This window comes from Cariama cristata, unplaced genomic scaffold (assembly GCF_000690535.1).
Source record: "Cariama cristata isolate BGI_N322 unplaced genomic scaffold, ASM69053v1 scaffold7188, whole genome shotgun sequence".
NCBI lineage: Eukaryota > Metazoa > Chordata > Aves > Cariamiformes > Cariamidae > Cariama > Cariama cristata.
The window spans coordinates 28,266-47,635 of NW_009629362.1; the positions used below are offsets into that span (position 1 = coordinate 28,266).

General features: G+C 42.9%; 1 protein-coding gene across 1 annotated transcript in view; it reads right to left on the reverse strand.

Moving 5' to 3' along the window:
* LMNTD1 (lamin tail domain containing 1) overlaps positions 1 to 13,385 on the reverse strand; it is a gene marked incomplete at its 5' end in the record, with an annotated part of 19,921 nt that extends 6,536 nt beyond the window's left edge. Inside the window, one exon of the mRNA XM_009705129.1 lies at positions 13,273 to 13,385. Within this exon, the coding sequence (XP_009703431.1) occupies positions 13,273 to 13,385 (113 nt within the window). The remainder of the gene's footprint in view (positions 1 to 13,272) is intronic.
* Between the last annotated feature and the right edge of the window lie 5,985 nt (positions 13,386 to 19,370).

The window sequence follows — 19,370 nt, forward strand, 5'->3', positions numbered from 1 at the left end:
CTCAGAGACTTCTACCTTTAGTCAGTCATCTTTGCTGTATGTTTCTTTAAATTGTACTTGGATAATCTTCCAGGTTTTCAGGGACCCCTTTGTCAGAGGAATTCCTGGGGATATAGCCCCTATTTGATGAAATTCAGAGTGAATTAACAAAGACCGACTAAAGATAAGATTCTTTGTTTGAACTGGAAATCCTGTTTTACCAGCACCCATTTTTACTGAACCCTATAATAAAACACATATGCTTGTACCTTCATGTTCCAGTATATTATTTCCTGCCAAACAAGACTCAGTCTGTGAATATCACCGTGTTTGTGTATGTCTCATTAGGAATTTTGACCCTAGCCTATACACTTCCTACCTTTGACCTTAAAGATCCCAAATGTATAGGCATCATCTGAACTAATTTCCCCAAACCCATTCAGTTTTTGAACTCTCTTTAAGTGTACATGCAGCTCTTAGTCCCATATCAAAGTAACAGGAGGGAAGGAGCTGGTGGGGAAAGTGAGACCTGCAGGATTTCTCTAACTTGTATAGCCAGCTAGCTGCTGGATGGCAACAGACTTTTGTGAGTTTAACTGAGGGAATAACTTCTCTAAGGAGATGTTCACTGAATGCTTCAAAGCTTTTTTTAGCAAGTTAGTTTACCTTTCAAAATAGTGGACCAGTTCCTGTGAGACAGGAGCTAAAGTGCTAAAGTGTGTGTGGGAGAGGTCAGTGCGTGTTGATGCTGTAGTTTCTTCTGCTACATGCTAATATTCTCTGGTGGAACAGAATCCAAAATTTTCTAAAATGTACATAGCACTGCACATTGCAGAGGGGGGAAAAATGTCAGTGCTCTCGGTAGCATGGGGTGCATCAGCCATGGGCCTATGACCTGCCACTAGGATGCCATTTGAACTGCTCCTCTCTAACCTCATAGAGGTAACAACAAGGCATTTTAACTATGAAACATGCCAAGAATTCAAATCTTTCTAAGCTCCTAAGTCTTTAAGAAAGTCACAGATTGATACTATTATTACATTGGGAAAGGTTTATCTCCAGAAGTACAAATCTACTTATTTGCATGCCAACAGATTTAACTATACTAGAGGGACAGAAAACGTCCTGGGAGAAGGCTCAGCTTACTCTCTGTGAAAGGCTGTGAAATGTTGCATACCTAGTAGCTGTACACAGCTGCAGGCCTGAAATGCCACGGTTCAGCTGAGATGCCGAGTGCTTTACAGATCAGGGCTTTAATTTAACTCATCCGTAGTATGTAGCACATACACTTAGTACAAAACAGATATTGATGATTTTCAATAGCCATGCACAAAATTTCATACCAGTTTCTATTTTTCTTGTTTTCTGCAAAACAGACACCCTAAAAATACAGCAGATTTAACACTGCTCAGGTGCAAAAGTCAGCGAGAGGTTTAGGGCGACATTCACGTGGAACAGACACTATGACTGTCTCTAAGCATCAGTGCCAAGACATGTGCGAAAATACTATCACCTTCCTTGTACACAGCTGGTAGCTGAAAATCCTAATGCAATGAGTACTGATGCTGCTGAAAATCCTGATGGCTCAACTCCCATCCATTTCTCAGTATGACAGTAGTTAACAATCTAATTAAACATATAACCTTCAAGGTGCTTTAAACATGTTCACATACCCCGAAAAGCAAACAGACATAAATTAAACTCAATTATAAACAATAAACCCAAAATATCCTAGTTGGCAAAACCCACATATTTCTACTAAGGTTTTGTATACTTGTATTGTGGCTTCACAACAAATCAGATCCAGTCATGCAACTCATCCATTCTCTATAGAAGTATTACTAAATTATGTGTTCATACTGTGTGTACTCAAAGGATGTTATATAATGCACTACCAAATTAAAACATTGGGTATTGTGTACTACAATGCAATTTTATTTATTTAATGTGTGTAACAAGAAAAGGTACAGTTTAAATTCAAATTGAATGGAGTCCAAAAAAAAAGCAGCACTAGTGCGCTGGCATGGTGGAGTACCGTAACAGTAATGAATCAAATGAGAATTAAAAGAATTGCTTAATTTATGCATTTAACAAGTTTAACCACACACAAAGCAAAATGTCATCGCCTTTTTTTCTTTATCTTCACAATTAGCAGAGCTAATGACTTCTTTTGCTTTCTGTATGAGGCAAGATGTGATTCAATCCCCACTGGAAGACAGTTCACACAATACAAGGAAATGCATAAAGGGGAAGGTGATCTCTTTTATCTCCTAATGTTTATCTAGAGTTATTCCCTTCAAGCCCAGTCAAACAGTATGGAGTATCTCATTATTTGGAAACAGCTTTAGAGCTCTGAACATAACTGGAGCTTTCATGCTGGCTTTCAAAGGCATCTTTTCATGGCTCTCCCTATCATGTCCGTAGAATTACACAGATCTCTTTATGGAAACATATGCAAGGAGCACCATGGATTTACAATGACTAAGTCTATGTGAAAAACACATACAAAGTCAACAGAATTACAAAATGAATGATAGCAGGGAGACCAGCAGGCATCAAAGAGCTGGGAGTCAGGAAAGTGTTCGATAAAATGTCTCTCAAAATATTATCTCCCATTGGCTTAGACATAAATATTGTCACAGGAACTGTCTGAAGGACTGTAAACAAAGAATAATAACAGACAAGGGGATTACGTCTCATATGTTCCCTATAGGGACAACGGGTAGCTCTCATTTCATGAAGCATTTCCACTTGTGATGTGTGAAGGGGAATAAAACAGCTGGTTCATAAAATATGTAGATAACATTACGTTGAGAGGAGAGAGTAGGGGAACACGACTGAGAGCAAGAAAAATAATACAAAGAGCCCTAGAGAGCTTAGAAATATGGGCAGGAAATAAGTGAGATGCAGCTCTTGGAAAATGGTACACTAATTTATCAGGGGGAAAATAGCATTCACTGGAGGGAAAAGTATGGAGAGCAATAATGCTGAAAGAAGGCTAGGAGGAAGTCGATGATGCATTTGCAATTTGACAGAACAAAAAAGGCTGTCAGAATTTTATGGCACTGTCCTCGCGGAGTAGGGAGCACGGAGTGGAAGGTTCCCTTTGTGCAGCTGTGGAGAGGGAAAGCTGGAAATACTGATCCTGATGTTGACATGTACCAGTGCCTGGTGTGACCAGGCTTCACTGGCTATAAGAAAATTCCTCCTAGGAGTAAATGCAGGTAAATAGAGTTCTCCCACTTCTTATACAGGCAACATAGAGTTCATCCACTCCTCACATCTTGGCCTGAGGTACCAAACATGCAACCTCATTCATGATGCTTTGTTTTAAGTACTACTACTCTGCTAGAAATTCTGGATTTAGGTTGGCATGAGACCAGAATAAAATGTACTGGATTCATTTTAGGACTTCTCATCACCAGAAAAATACTGACTATTAACAAGGAATTATAGAAGGGCACAAAAATGATGAGGGATCCAGGGGCTATTTGTGGGGGAAAAAAAATTAAAAGAGATAAAATGCTTGTCTTCAATAGATAATAACAGGGACATGTGATACCAGAATGGGTATAGCAGGTACGTGGAAAACCCCCAAAAGGCCAAGGCTTTGTGCAGCTGAACTATCACCAATTTGATATTTACCACTGTAAAAGGAGAAATGCAGGCTGAGTATTGTGAAAGCAACCTTAGCAATAAGCATGTGCAGGCTTATCCACTGAACAACTCAGTGGGAAGTACACCGTAGCAGACAGTGTCCACACAGGGGCTAGCCTTAAAACTGGAGTTGTCAACTGTTGTCATTTCTCTGAAGGAGACATTCAAGATAACTGAAACCAGCTGAGGATCTGTTTTGATAGGTCTTTCCCACCCTTAGTATATGTGAAGCTAAATTAAAGATGGCAAATGCCTTTTGGGGACAACTAGCTTCTCCAGGAGGCAATACTTTATTTTTTAATGGGATTTCTCAGTGGGTGTAAACAACATACATCCCAGTTCACTCCTTTGGCTGCCTGTCACTGCCTCAAACAGCTTCATGCAGCCCACATGGTGGGACCCTCTGAAGTCCCCTGCAATATCAGTTCTATTCTTGGATTCAAAATTAGGTGGGATCAGTTGAAGACAAGGCCAAACCAGCCATGAGGTACTGTGTTTCTGCTCCTTTTATACAATACCTTCACAACTGAGGTATGTTTGAATTTGTATTAACAAACATTAAAAGGGTGAATGAAGGGAGATTTATCCCTTCTGAGGGTGAAGTCCAATTTAGGGGCAGTTCACCTTAAAGCAGTGAGTGAGATCCTTACCATTTCAAAGCCTTTGATGTTCTCCAGTATCCTCCTAGATAATGAATCAGTCTCTTATCAAGGGTTTGCTTGTGTTTTGCAGCTCCTCTAAAGGAGATACTGCAGCAAACACCATCTCTTCCCTACAAAAATAACCTGAAGGAAAGCCCCAACTGTGCCTGTACCTGGATGCAGACTTCTGGTAGTCCTCATAAGCAGAACATGTCCTTCCATGATTCTCCATGCATCCAAGGCTCTGGGCAGTCTTCCCTGAGTCAGCAAACAAAGGGCTCATGTGGTTCTGGCGCTGTCCTGACACCATCACAGAAAGGCTAAGGTTTCCTGAGGGAGCGCAGTTCCAGTTTAGTATTCTAATACCATCTTTGGGCTGAGCTGATGAGCAAGCAAAAGACAAAGACACTGAGTTATGCAATATTAACAGAAAGACAAATTATGAGAAACATATCTCTTTTTTTTTTTTTTGTAACAAAAATGGAACATTTCATTTCCTCTTTGACTCTAATTGCAAAGCAATACCTCGCAAACGCTCCTCTCAAAGTGTTAAACCTATGGCTGTAAAATAGAGCACAGCTGGTAAACTGAGTATTTTCTTACTGACATGTAGATTTATTACCTCATTGGAATTACCTTGGGTAACAAAAAACCAATAAATTATGCCATCAGTGGTATAATTGTCATCCTGCAATTTCAGTGCTGTTAGACAGCACAGCATCAGCTGTGAGTGGATAATGAATATATCGAGGCTCCCTTCCAATTACAAAATGAAAGCAATAACATCTCCTAATACTCTTTTTGTTCTCCTTTTCAAATATAAATGTTCAAGAGGGACTATGCAGGTCTCCCCATCCTGGCAAAGGCAGGGAGAACCAGAGAAAGGGAACATGCTCAGTGAACCCATCTTTCACCAGGAAAACTTCTCTCATATCAAAGTCTCCCCAACAAACTAAATCCTTTTCAGTGCCTGCTTCTCAGACTATACAATTGAGATTTCCCTCAATATTTTCAGTATTGTACGAAACTCACACCACCAGGCAATCTATCTCTGACCAGATCTGGTGCCTAAATTTGGGGGGGAAGATGCATCCCTCATCTCATCTTAGCTCTGAAATGACTGAAGCACAAATCAGCTTCGCTTGGATGACTGTCTAGGTCAGACAGCATCGCTGCAATGCGGATTAGCCTCACCAGCTCCCTGGGAGTGTTGTCTACAATGTTCCTTTTTTCCATATAAGTTTTTTTTTAATTACAAAAAACAGGGTGTTAGAAATTCTGTAGTCCCTTCTCCCTGTGCCTTTCATCATGGCATGGCAATGGCACAGCATCACTTACTCTTCCAGCATCATTTGTAATCCCTTCTCTTGGGATACCCAGGGAAGCACCGCTCCAGCCCTGGGACAGTGGTGCTGGTTCACCTGCCTGCGTTTAGCAGTTAGTAGCAGGCAAGTATAATAGCACAAGGGTAATAAGGAGGTGAAACACTACAGCACAAGCGGTCTAAAGGGAAAACTACAGCTGGCAGACAGCTTAACGGAGTGTGACTTTGGTTGAGGATGAACCAAACTAGCCAGCATCCAGATATCGTCTTTGGGCTTTTGGTAGCAGAGAAATAACACAAGGGGCAAGGAGCTCCCTAAGCCAGGAACTAGAAGCGCTGGGCTTTGTTTTTCTGGGCTGAAGCCTTTACTAGATCAAACACTCAGAGCGGCAGCCGAACTGGCAGCCGCCGGGGGAACAGACTGTGTTGGAGCTGCTTTTCACTGATGTGTCAACAAGCCAGTCTGTTCCTGAGATCAGACCGATGGTTGTTTTTGCTGTTGCTAGGATCTGGCAAACTTAAAAGGGGCTTTTGGGGAGCCTCTAGGAGGGGCCCTGACACCGTTGAAATTCAGTAGGGATCAAATGACTAATTCCCTTATGCTCCTTTGGAAACTACTGGCTAAACGGCAGTGCTCCACAAACACTCAGCAGGGAAAAATGCTGTGGGGGAAGCCTCCAGGAGAGCATCTCTTAGGAGATAAGGTCTGGTCTCCTCTCCTCTCCTGTGGCACCCTGAGCTCCAGGAAACCCCACCTCCATCAGTCATTAAGCTGCCTTAAGTGGTTCACCCTGGGGCACCAGCTGTGCCCTGTAGAACCACCCTTTTTTCTGTGCCATTTTGCTGTGTCATGCCACAGCAAGAGACACCTATACCCCAAAATTGGTAGTAGAGTGCCTAGAAAGCTCTCCTAAGAGAGGAGTCTGAGTTCAAACTCACCATATCCAAATCAGGGCAATAATTTTAATCAGAGTTTTCCACTTAGGGGGCTGGATTAACTTCCAGGCAATCATGTGGAGGGGAGAAGGGGTCTGTCAACAAATCCTGCTGTCTAACATGCTTCATTGTTCAGCGATACACATATGGGAACAGGAGGGAAGGACCTGAGGCTAGTGCCTAGCTCATGCTCCAAAGGGTAGAACAGCAGAGGCCCACGGCTTTCCACATAGCTACCCTGTGCTGTATGTATAAACACGCCCAAATTCATTTGAAGTGGATCATTAACGGTAACCTGGGCTGTGTCAAAAGCAGCGTGACCAGCAGGTCGAGGGAGGGGATTCTGCCTTTCTGCTCTGCTCTGGTGAGACCACCCCCCCACCACCACACCCCGCCGCGCAGTTCTGCCTTCAGCTCTGGGGTCCTTGGCACAAGAAGGACATGGACCTGCTGGAGCGAGTCCAGAGGAGGCCACGAAGATGATCCAAGGGCTGGAGCACCTCTCCTGTGAAGACAGGCTGAGAGAGTTGGGGTTGTTCAGACTGGAGCAGAGAAGGCTCTGGGGAGACCTTAGAGCAGCCTTCTAGTACCTAAAGGAGCCCACGAGAAAGCTGGGGAGGGACTTTTTACAAGGGCAAGGAGTGACAGGACAAGGGGCAATGGCTTTAAACTGGAAGAGGGAAGATTTAGATCAGATATAAGGAAGAAATTCTTCACTGTGAGGGTGGTGAGGCACAGGCACAGGTTACCCAGAGAAGTTGTGGATGCCCCATCCCTGGAAGTGTTCAAGGCAGGCTGGGGTGAAATCCATCTTAATTCATCAATACGTTGCAGATGATCAACATTACATGTTTGGAAAAGGAATGTGCCCCTCTCCCAACCCAAGTGCTACCAGCATAAGCTGCAGCTGGCCTGTCCCAAGATCTTCATTACAGCGCTTCACCAAAGCTAAGTCTTTTGATTTGGTTCAATAGGCAGGTATGAAACATTTCAACTGAAGAATGTCCAAGCATTTTGTTTAGGTCAAACAAAACGTCTTGACCTTTCCAAACACGCTGTTCCCTGAACAGCTGAATTAATGAAGCCTGGTTTCTAATTACTTTTTCCCTTCATTCTGCTTCCACATCCCCCTGCCCTGGCATCATGTGGATTCTCTGATGGCTAATAAATGGGAAGGAGGGAAGGACATATCGACCTTTTCTTCAGTAGAAGCACTAACAGTATCTCTCATGCCTGACTGTCAATTTTTAGAAAACCTGTAGGACCTCATCCCTGAGGACACTATCTCCATGCCAACCTGTAAGGGGGAAACTGGTCCATGTATTCCAAAGTTATTAAGGTTAGAAAAATGGGTGCATATGCAGACAGACCAGTAGCTAGGTACCACAAGAATAAAAAATCCAATTTTTTTTGTTTCCACCTAAATGTCAGCGTTTCCATTTTTATCACTGTGCACATCTAAACCAAATGCCAAAATATCAGAATTGCCCACTGACTAGAAACTATAATCATAACTGTGTTTCAAGAGCTGTGCTACATCCCCTTTTTCACAGGATGTTGAGCAAACCCCCTGATATGATTGGCATCATTGCTCTGGTCTGTGTTGAAGTAACTAAAGAACATTTAAAAATCGATGGGGACAGATATGCCCTGCTTCACTGCATAGGCATGTAACGGAGATTTGACCTCCTTCTCTCATGAGCCTCCCTCCCACACAGCAGCATTCCCACAAATACCCACCCAGCACCAGTTTCTTCTTGGAGTTGCCATGTCTTTCTGTGGGAGCCCAAAAGATCTGGTGGCCAAGTGCAAAGCCCGGGCCTTTGCCCCATCAGCAGCACCTTGCTGCAAGATGGCTGGTGTCACTGCCCTCTGTCTCACAATGCAACACTGAAACAATGACATGAGCAGGGGGGCAGAGAGCACAGAACCTCTGCTGGCATCAGGGCTGCCCTCAGCCCTGGCTGTGATTTGGACACAATCACAACCCCTCCAACAGGGAAGAGCTGGATGCTCACTGTTCAGCAGCTTACTCTGGGGCAGTCATGGCTTCCAGAACATGTACATACATCTTTCCACAAAATTCCTTCAAGTGTCTACGCACTGCTTGAAGCACAGTTGCAGATTTTTCTACGTGGGATAGCTGAGCCTACCATAACATAAGGCATGAAAATAAAAAGGTTTTTTTACATATAGCTATACTCACTGTGAAACACAAGGAAACAACAACACTTAGTCCAGGGAACATAGGCATATTCTCTACCACCTGAGGCCTCACCTGCCACTCTTGTGTTTGTAGACATGATCAGTCCCAGGCAGAGAATGGGGTGTGAAATGGCATGTGGGTTGCTCCATTCCATTAGTTAAAATATAACCAAAGCCTCCTCTCCAGCTATAGGGTTATATTTTCAGACTGTGTGCATATGGACAAATAAAGGGCTGTGTTCTTCTGTCCTAAACACAAAGCAGTCAAGTCTCCAGAGGCATACCTATGGCTCTCCTTTGCAAAGCCTGAGTTAGGCCAGAAGATTGTGCCAGACTGGGCATCTCTGTGGTCCCTGTGAGAGAGGCAGGATGAGATAAACCCACAAAGCACATGTCTGAAGAATACGTTGACCCATCTGTTGTGGAGCTTGGAGTGATAGAGCCTGTGACCAATAGCTCAGAAGATGGCTGGGAGGATGTCATCTCTGTGCTGTATGAAAAAAAGACCCTTCAGTAATTTGTCAATAAAACAATCTTAAAACCATACCAAAGCATACGTTGGTCTCTTTGCCTACTACATAAATAAGTGAGAGCAGGATCTTATATGGGGACAAGTCATATCAATGTTAACCCAGAGAATGATATCCCAACCTCTTCCTCATTTTAAAGTGGACACAGTCCTAGCTCAACAATACTTCATTGCGATACAGCCAACAAACCTATCTTCAGCTCTGAGCAATACGCTTGTACTATCTAATGTGTCTGCATGCTGGGTTGACTATTTGTCACATCCTGCCACCTGAGCAGGTCCATATCTGTGATGAGATCTTCACGGTCTTGTAGGTTGCCTAAGCTGCCAGATTGTGGCAGTTTTTGGCTGAAATCTGTAACTCTCATTCTCTTCTGCGTGCCACCATGGGCAGGAGTAGACAAGAGCTGAGCATGTAGTGCCTGCTCCCTGGGCCAGATGAACCTAAGCCAGTTCCCATCTGAAAGCCACCTTGCCAAGTCAGAGCAGCACCACGTCCTAATATACTCACTTATCATAACACAGCTATGCAGGTTTTGGACCACAGTTGGCTTATATGCATCCTGATGGGAGCACAGACAGAGGGATTTGGATTTGTCTGCACTTTTTTTTAACTTAGACATGCTTCTAGGTGCCAACTGTGTGGACTGCTCCCTTAGAAGGATGACCAGACAGTGGTTCAAGAAGTTCCTGATAATTTGCCAGTGCAGCTAGCCCACAGGGCCATGGGGTTTGGGAACGTCTTCCATTACAATCTTACAGGAATTGCTGAGTTCCCCATATTAAGTCCTTCAGAAGAAAGTCTTTTTCCTTCTCTTGAAATGAAATAATTACATGGTTCATCTTATGCCATTCAGAGGACCTTGCAGAATTCCTTACTGTGGGACTGAGAGTTGGTGCTGCAAAGTCAGAACAGCAAGAGAGGTTCAAGGAAAGGGAGAAGACAAAGCATGGTGTTGTCCCTCATCCAGTCTTGCCTCACAGGACAGGATGTGAGGGCTCTTCCAACAGCCTAAAAAGGGTGAGCTGCATGTCTTGTGCGGATAGTATGCTGCCCAAGCAAGAGTTACTGTTCTCTGAAGCATAATTTTTCTGTTCCACTCAAGGCATTACTCCTTTGCATCACCTCTCTGATGGGCTATGCCATTGCAACTCCATGGGCCCTATGCAGCCATTGAAAACATGAAGGCATTTACTTACCAGAGACAAGTAACTTAAGTTACGCACTTTATAAGGAATGTATGTGATTAAAGACAAAATGTCTGTTAATGCAGAGGCACCCTCTGCACACATAGAGCAACCAGCACTCTCAGGACTTCCCTGGATCTATACTATCAAACAGGATAGCAGAAAAAGTGCTACAGTTCATATGTTACTGACACGTGTAGGACTTTTTTTTAATTAGAAAACTCAAAGCTTAGCAGCATCTGTTGAAAACCTCAAAGGAAGAAAAAGTGTGTGTGTATTCATCCTTGTAAATATTCCCAAGAACACTATTTTTGGTCGTGGCTGCACAGCTGAGGCTGACCATATACAAGCTGGAGGCTTTTAGGCCACATTGGCAGGAAAAGAGTTTCCTTCCCAAGCATCTGGCTTTCATCTGGGCGGATATGCTGGTCAGGCCATTTATTTTATGAACTCCACCTGCGTGTATGTACCTATGCCTCTCTGTCTGTGTGGGCGGGTAGGGCTCAGTATTTGCTGTATGTTGAAGAATTTCAAAACGAACTTAATTACCTCCTGCTTCCAGCTATGGTGGTACAAATCCAGAGCAATTTCAAAACTTCAGTGAAATTACTTGTGGGTTTATGCAGGTGTCAGGGAGAGCAAAGCTGAGTCCAGAGCAAGGCTTTTCTAAGCACCAGCTCATAGAAAACATCCACAGAAACTGGCAACCTGATTCTAATACCTAACAAAAACCTGCTTGTGCAATGGATGTCATCCACAAGCATTGTGCACTAAACCACATTACAAAATCTAAAATACAGATAAAGTTGTTGCAGTCTTCATACTGGATAGAACAAGAAAACGTTAAAATGTCCACCCACCCTGCCATTGCTTAGGGTACAAACCTCAACACCTGCACTGTGTGTTGTGATTAAACAGAGGTGTGGACCAAAGTCTCCCTGCATTAGACGAGGCAGCTAATGACAGCAGCAGCACTGGGGATGACACATCACAACCAAAACCACTCAAATTTGTTTTCCACATAAATCTCTGGAATTTCCAGTCAGAAAGGCAAAAGATGAGCCTGTGTTGATTAAAATGGCTGGGGAGCTCTTTAGTTTATCAACTAGCAAATTGTTCCAGCAGATAGAAAAGCATAAGCTATAGGGCTTGCTTTATATAATACATAAATGATATTTACAATATGTTATGTTAATTGCGTTATGTTATGCTACATTATGTTATGTTACATTATCTATTTTATTTTATGATTTTATGCATGTAGGCATACAGATACATATACAGATACATGTCTGAACAAATGAATGGTCAGCAAGATTCAGCAGGCCATGCACTCCTGCATGAAATCAGCAAGTTACGTCAGTGTAAAACATATCATTTGTGACAGGGAGATAAGATCACTGAAACAGGTTTATAGTTGTGAATTTGCTCTTCACCCCTCTAGACTTTCTAATCAAAAGAGATCAGATGGGTCTGTTTACCGATGTATACGCAGCTTTTACAATTTCCTTAAAGTTATCCATTCCTTCAACAGGACCTTTAATTTTGTGGGTTTTGGCACCACAGCCGGTTAGAGAATCCCCTTCCTTCAACTCTGGTTTGCAGATCTCAAGCATATGCAGTTTTGAACTACAGGGGGTAGCAAGAGGAGAACCGCACCAGTGAAACCCATGCCTGCTCCAGGAACCTGAAACACAGTTCAGCTACAGACTGCTAGGTGGAACGTGAGCAAACGGTTCTTGTTAAGCGGGTATAGAAAGCAGAATGAAAATTGGCATGGTCATTTCAGTAGTTTCTCTCACAACTGCTCTTCCTCTGCCTTTTCCAGGCACAGCCCTTCCAGCAGGTGCTTGTGGCTGTCTTGCTTTGCTCTAAGAGAAGGAAGCAATTGTCTTTAATGTTATATGTGCAGAGAACGAAATAAGGTGATATGGACCTAGGTTAGGAAGCTGGGTGTGAGCTTCAGCAGTGCCAGGTGATGGTTCCCACTCTCAGAACCTACTTGGAGAGGTAAACGGCTCCTTGAGTTCAGTCAGGAGTAACTCAGAGACAGATGAGGTAAGGTTGGGTTAGCAAGTCTACATAGGCTGCTTTGCGTTGGGCGAGTCTCCATGCCTCCCAAACAAAGGATTTCTGGTAATTCAGCATGCAGGGGACTGGAAGTTGGCTTGGAAGAATACAAGGAAGAAGCTAAGTGAGCTGCTGGGGTCCTTCTGGGCTTTACAAAACTAATTCCCCCATAGGGAACAGGTATTAACAAAGGTTCCACGAAGCGGAACCCGTTTAACTGAGCAGGGAAAGGAAACAGCATAGCAAAGAATAAGAGTATACATCATACTGGTATTGAAATTGCTGGACTTGGGCAAGTTGGAAGCCTGAGAAAACTGGATCCAATGCAAGCTCTACCATGTAGGCTCATGGGTACTTCTGAAATAAACATGGACAAAAGAGCTAACAGCATGTGAACACCATGCGCTGCTCTTGGAAGTTAGATGGGGTAATAATGGGCTTCTCCAGAAAGGAAGAACTGGTAGGAACTCGGGACACAAAATTGTGTCTAGCACGACGTGACAACAACACAACAAAGAAATGCTATGTCATACTCTTTCAGTGACGCCTTTACAAACCTGATACTCTTTTTCCTGAGGCAAAGGACTAATTAGTTGTGAGGCATGGTGGGACAGACCTTTCTTTGTCTACTCTAAAACTCAAAAATCTGGGATGTGACTACTCAAATACAGTTTTAAAAGAGATTTACAACAAAACAGGAAATAAGGTAAAGAGTGATTGATTTTTTCAGTTAACTCTCCCACCTGTTTCCTCCTCCAGCCACATCTCTGGGTGACTTGATTTCACTTTCCAGGAAGACGTAATTCTCCTGAACTTCCTTCGGTACTTTCTTCTTGGCAAGATGATCTTGTGCCTCCTAAGAAAACAATCACATGAAATCAGTGAGAAAATGGTTTTGAAGCTTGTGATCATCACACCAGCTAACCTAACATGGACTTCAGATCTGAAAAACAAAAAGTTCATTCATATTTTGATCATTGTGCCAAAGGAACTTCAAATGTTTTATAAGTTTGGGTACCTATAATATTGATTTTATGAGCCAAACAGGATGATGTCCCTGCAAATTGCAATCTTTCAAAACTGGTCCTACATTCATTAAATCTTAAAATTCAGATGTTTGCCATTAGTTTCTCAGGTAACTGTGTGTCTGTCATCTAAGTAATGGCAAGATCATTTATAATCAATAGTCACTGTAGTTAAAAACAGTGCAAAGAAGATAAATAGAGCTAGTGTTCTGGATCTAACTTGATTGTACCAGGTTGGAAGTTCTCTCATATGTACATACACAGAGAAAAGAAGTTCCTAAAAGAATCATGTAGTGGTGTGCACTTTAAAGACAAAGCAGAAAAACAGCAACCCCAAATCCTACCCACACGAGTTGACCTCTCAACTCTCAGCCAGGAAAAAGCTGGATGAACCGACATCTCTGCACACACAACAGTTAGGCCACTCTGCCAGAAGATGCTCTCCACAGGACAGCGTGAGTCAGGTATGCCATCTCAAATGCACACCCAAACATGCACTGTGTGTTGCATTGAACAGCTGGACAAAACATGCTATAGAAACATACAGACATCTCTCAACAATTTATGCATTGACCACTTCTGAAGAAGGTTAATACCGCTGCTCTTAGTGGGTAACAAAGTAAATCCAGGCACATGCAATTGCATTGGGAAAAGAAGTTCCTCGGGCTCCTGGGAAATTACTTCTCTGCATTATTGAGCAGGGAGAGCAGCATGAGCCAGTCTCTGCACAGCACATAGACTCACAGAATCATTTAGGTTGGAAAAGACCCTTAAGATTATCGAGTTCAACCATAAGCACACAACCTTCCTGACACACTGCAAGTCAGAAAGCCGTCTACCTCTTCCCATGCAGGGCCAATAAATCTCAGGGTCAACTGGGACAGCAGGCAATGGATGTCAATCCAAAAAGACACGATGGAGCTTTGCCATGGACAGGACTCTGGAAGCCACAACAACCATTACCCCAGTGTAGCATTTGACATGCAGGAACAATTTGCTCACCAAGTGTTTTGACCTTCTTTAGACTCAGTACAGAAAGCAATAGTCTCGTAATCTGCAAGCGGATTGAGTTACTTCTTAGCTCAAGTAATAGGTCAGTGCCTCACTGCTGAGAATTACACTTCAGTGTCACCATTTTTCTCTTACCATGAGAAAAACTTCCAGAACTTTATTACAGTGGCATCCCAGATGATTTGTGCAATCAGTAACATAAACTATGGTTTCAAAGATGAAGAGACTCCGTTTTAATTATGTACACATAGTACATGGTGGTTGAAACATTTCTGGAAAACAAATCTTAAATCAGGCTTGTTTGTATAGGCCCTGGAGATCTCGTCCTTCTCCAGAATAAATGAGTAGGTTTACTGGCATCTATGTGGTTTGATAGCTGCCAAATCAGTACATGTGAGAAGTGAACTTGTGACTGCTACACTATGCTAGATTTGGGAGCATGAGCTTTGCAATATAAATATTTTCAAAAAAGAACAACCATCTCAATGCTAAAATAATATAACTTTAGTCTGGGCTGAAGAACTAATAAAGGAAATTTTGCAACATAAAATCCAATAGTGCCACAATACACTTATAAATAGAACTAGTCTGGGTTAAAAGACATATCCCAAATGCTAAACAAATACTTCTTCACATATAAACAGGGACAAGAAATAATTGTAGGGAGTCATGGTTTCCACTTTGAGGAAAGATGATCTAGCTAGCTCATGTAAAGAAAACGTTGCCTTTGCTCGGATTGGCACAATGCCATTTATGACCTCATTTTTAAAAAAACATAGACTATTGTTCATACGTTTCTGAGTCATGGAGATAAACCAAACGAAGTTAACTGGGGTAGCCTTTAGAAGAGCCAAACCTGAGCATGTCTCCAGCTTTTCCCTTCCCAGAGGTCTTCCTGCTGCTCCTTCTGCAAAATAATGACAGCATGTCTGCCAAAGCCCAGCCAAAACGCTGCTGCTGCTGGGCCAAACTCCTCTCCCTGCGGGAGCAGAGGTTCAGGGCCAGAGCTGGTTCACTGCTCATGTTCAGACTAGCAAGCCCTGTTGACAGCCATCTCTGCTGCAGGGACCTGGAGGAGTTTCCAGTCTGCCTGTTCTGCTGCCTGCCAGGCTTCTCCTTGCACGTGCTTACTTACTGGTTTGACCAGCCAGACACATTTCTGTTTGGGTTTAAAAGGGCTGTACAGAGGAAGTGAAGGAATTTGTTTAGGAGAGCGTGCCCTACTCCATCTGTGTGGCCGCTGCGTGTTTTGTGGGAGCAATGGCAGAGCTGGAAACATGGGTGCCCACCAGTTCCTGCCACCAAGCCTTGACCGGTTGGAAGAAACTCCCAGTTTTGGGGAAACTGCTGTCCCTGTCAGCTGGCTGCAGCTGAATACCAGAACAGAGAGATGATACCAGGCTGGTGCCGCTCAGCGACTGCCAGTTCAGCCCACACCTACACCGCTGCTTAGCCAAAAGCTGGGCAAAGCTGCAGCCGCCTTGAGCCACACCACTCTCACACGGCACTCAGGAAGCTGGTGAAGACACCAAACCAACCTCTCCTACACAGAAGGGAAAGTGACCTTTGGCTGCTGCATCCCCCCAGTGCCACCACCCTGCAGGCACCATCCCCAGGCTCAGGGTGGATGTGTCACTGACAGCAGGACTGGGGAGTGAAAAAATCATCAGGCCCACCCTTCCTCCTCCAGACCTGGACTGGGGATTCCACAGCAATATTCATGGGCCAGGGTAGTTTCCCTGCTAATAAAAGGTGCCCTCGAAATCAAACTCGAAGCTTTTGATTTCTCCATTCTACATTGCAAACTAACAAAGGGGACAATAGTAATTAACCCTGCATCCTAAATGTTAATTACAAAGGCATAGGTCTGATAGTAAAAAGTTCATTTCTAGTGAACTTTAATTAACCTCAAAGCCTAGTCTTATTTTACTTTAAGATTTATTACTAGACAATACAAAAATTTCTGATATTTAGATCTGAAACACAAATGCAATCTAAGGACAGACAGGTTGCAAGGTAAAGGAGTCATCTGTTTGATACAAAAATATTTTGCTTGAATACATAGTTATCACACTTTCACTTAGTATTTTTGAGTTATTATTTACTAATTTTGTTAATACTTTATTACATATAGGACAGCTCTTGGGAGGGTCATACATGATGAGACTATCATATATATACTTAAATCCTACGTATATGTCTTCACCTAGAGGGCAGCTCAGGTTAATCGAATGCTGACTGAGTGTTTGGTTCAGCTGAACACTCCAGACGAATCTATGTTCATCACTTCCAGGGTGAAAATTCATCTTGCTCTCACTAGTTGTTCCCTAATCAGCTGATTGCTCAATTCATTTGATTGCTCCCTCTGACCATACTATCGCTGGCTGCTTCCTTTGCCTCCCAATCACACTAATTGACCTCTTAGTCAAAAATATTCTAGGTCTCAGTGCTAATTGCACCCTAACAGATAATTTTGGCTGAACATTCAATGAGTATTTCCAATATAGGCACTGAGAGCAGCAACTCAGGAAGTATTTTAATTAGAGCATTAGTGGAAATAATCTGTATGAAGGCATCACGTGGTCACACGATCACACACTAGCCAGCTAGACAGGCATGGCAATTAACTTACGGGTCTATCCAAGAATTTGGGCAGAGGGCGCAATTTGGTCCATATAAAGTAATCACAGTAGCTCAAATAAAAACTTATCAACCCAGTTCTGTGCTGTCCTGTGCCAAACTAGCATCCATCCATGGAAAATTGTTGGCCTCGAGTCACTTCTCCCAGTTACCAAAATTAGGTTCTGTTAGAACCCCACCACGTTCCCCGTGGCTGGTGGAGACTTTACTCCAACACCTGGGCTGACCACTGCTGTGTGACATTCACACAGGGACACGGGCTCTTCAGAAGTGCCATCCAAACTAAGAGTTCTTAGGAGCCAATGAGGTCTAGATTAGGCTATAATTTAAAAGTAGGGTGTCAAGTAGTCCCTCAGCTGTCATTAAACATTCAAATAATACTGTGTGTACAATTTGCAGAAATAGTAGACAGCAATTTGAATAGTGCTCAGAAACTCATCTTTGTCAAGAAAAGTATGTGTTGTCAGAAGACAGGAATTAATTTGGAAAAGTGCATTCCAGTCAACACTTTGTTTCCATTATGCACTGCTAGAGTAAATTAAGCACCATATAAAGTTCACCCAAGATTGTTAAAGGCTTTCTTGCTACCAAGAAATTAGTTTCTTAAGACTAGCCATCTCTGAAAAATCAAGGAAATTCAGCATGTAAAAACAGTAAGCAGTTTCCTTACTGAAAAAAAAAGGTAATGTCCTCTATATTTAGAGATTTATCTAGGTTTTTGTTACAGATCTATTTTTAAAGGCACACAGTTTTGCATATATGATCTTATTGCAGATGACTGTCTAGAACTGTGAAGCACATCAAACTATGTGGTTAGGAAGCACAAAAACTCAAAATCTGAAAAGCATCACTTCTGCAGAGCTTTCCCAAGAGATTGCCTTGTACTATTCTGCACCTAATGTAAACCCAGAGAATCCACCTGCATACTCCAAGACGGAGCTACCTGAACCCCTCCCTGCAGTGCAATGCCCTCCCTGGGGCAGGCAGCCATGCAGTCAGCCCTGCGCAAGAAGAGCCAACACCTCTCTGCAAATTCAGGGAAACACAGCAGAGGGCTGAAAAGGATCTGTGCTGCGCGTGCTTCTGCAAATGCAAAGGTCTGGGCCCTTGGGCTTGCTAGATAAGATTGATATAAACTTCAACTTGTCTGCAGGATCCCTTCATCAGTTATAAACAGGGCTCTGTACTCCCTGACAAATGGGACTTCAAATCCTCAGCAAGGATCCTTTGTTTCTATAGCTCTTTCATGAACCGAATGGTAATTCTGCAGGGGCTTCAGTTACATTACAGAAATGATGCTTTTGTTGATTCTTATATCAGGGCAGAGGCAGAGCTTGGTGCGGCTGCCAGTTTGAAGGGAGATGCGACAGCAATACTGTACCAGTGTGCATCATTCTGCACATGGCTTTTTGGGAAACATTTGCAAGGAAAAACAGCATCTGATATCTTCATTCTGATTCAGCTATTAAACTTTACAGCAATGAGCTTTCAGTGACATTTCCTAACAGCCAACAATCAAGGTTCAGATACAAAACTAACATTTGGTTCAGACTGATTTCTAAAAAAGAATACTATTTTGGTTCAGAATATTTCTTCTTAGTTTTCATATAATCATTACATTAATATCAGTAATAACAACAATAATATTCTGATAATATGTACTCAGACAATTTGAAGGGACAGCAGAGGGCATATGTAGTCTTACTACCAAGAAATACCTATTTGACAGAGAAAGTTTTCAGAAGTATAAACTTTGGCATCTTCTGTGATATTAAGCATTGGGAGAAAAGAGCTATTCTTGTCTGCTTAATTATAACTTGGTAACAATGGTGGGGCTGCCTTTAAAAGTGCTATTAGAAACTGAACGAACAAACCAGCTTTATAAAACCATGTGCCAACAAGAGATCAAAAGCAATATATTAATTTGAATTCTCATCATTATGAGGCAATTTAAAACCCAGCTAACAACCCTCAGTGACACCTTGTTTCAGCTAACAGAAGGTCCTGTGCTCAGGCAGGGGCTTTGCCCCAGGCCGCAGGGTACCCAGCTGAAGGAGATGGATGAGAGACCCAACAGCCACTGGTGATCAGCCCTGTTTAGGGCTGATGAAGCCTTAGGCTCCTGGAGAAGAATTTGGGTCAAGAAACATGTATGTTTAAAGCTT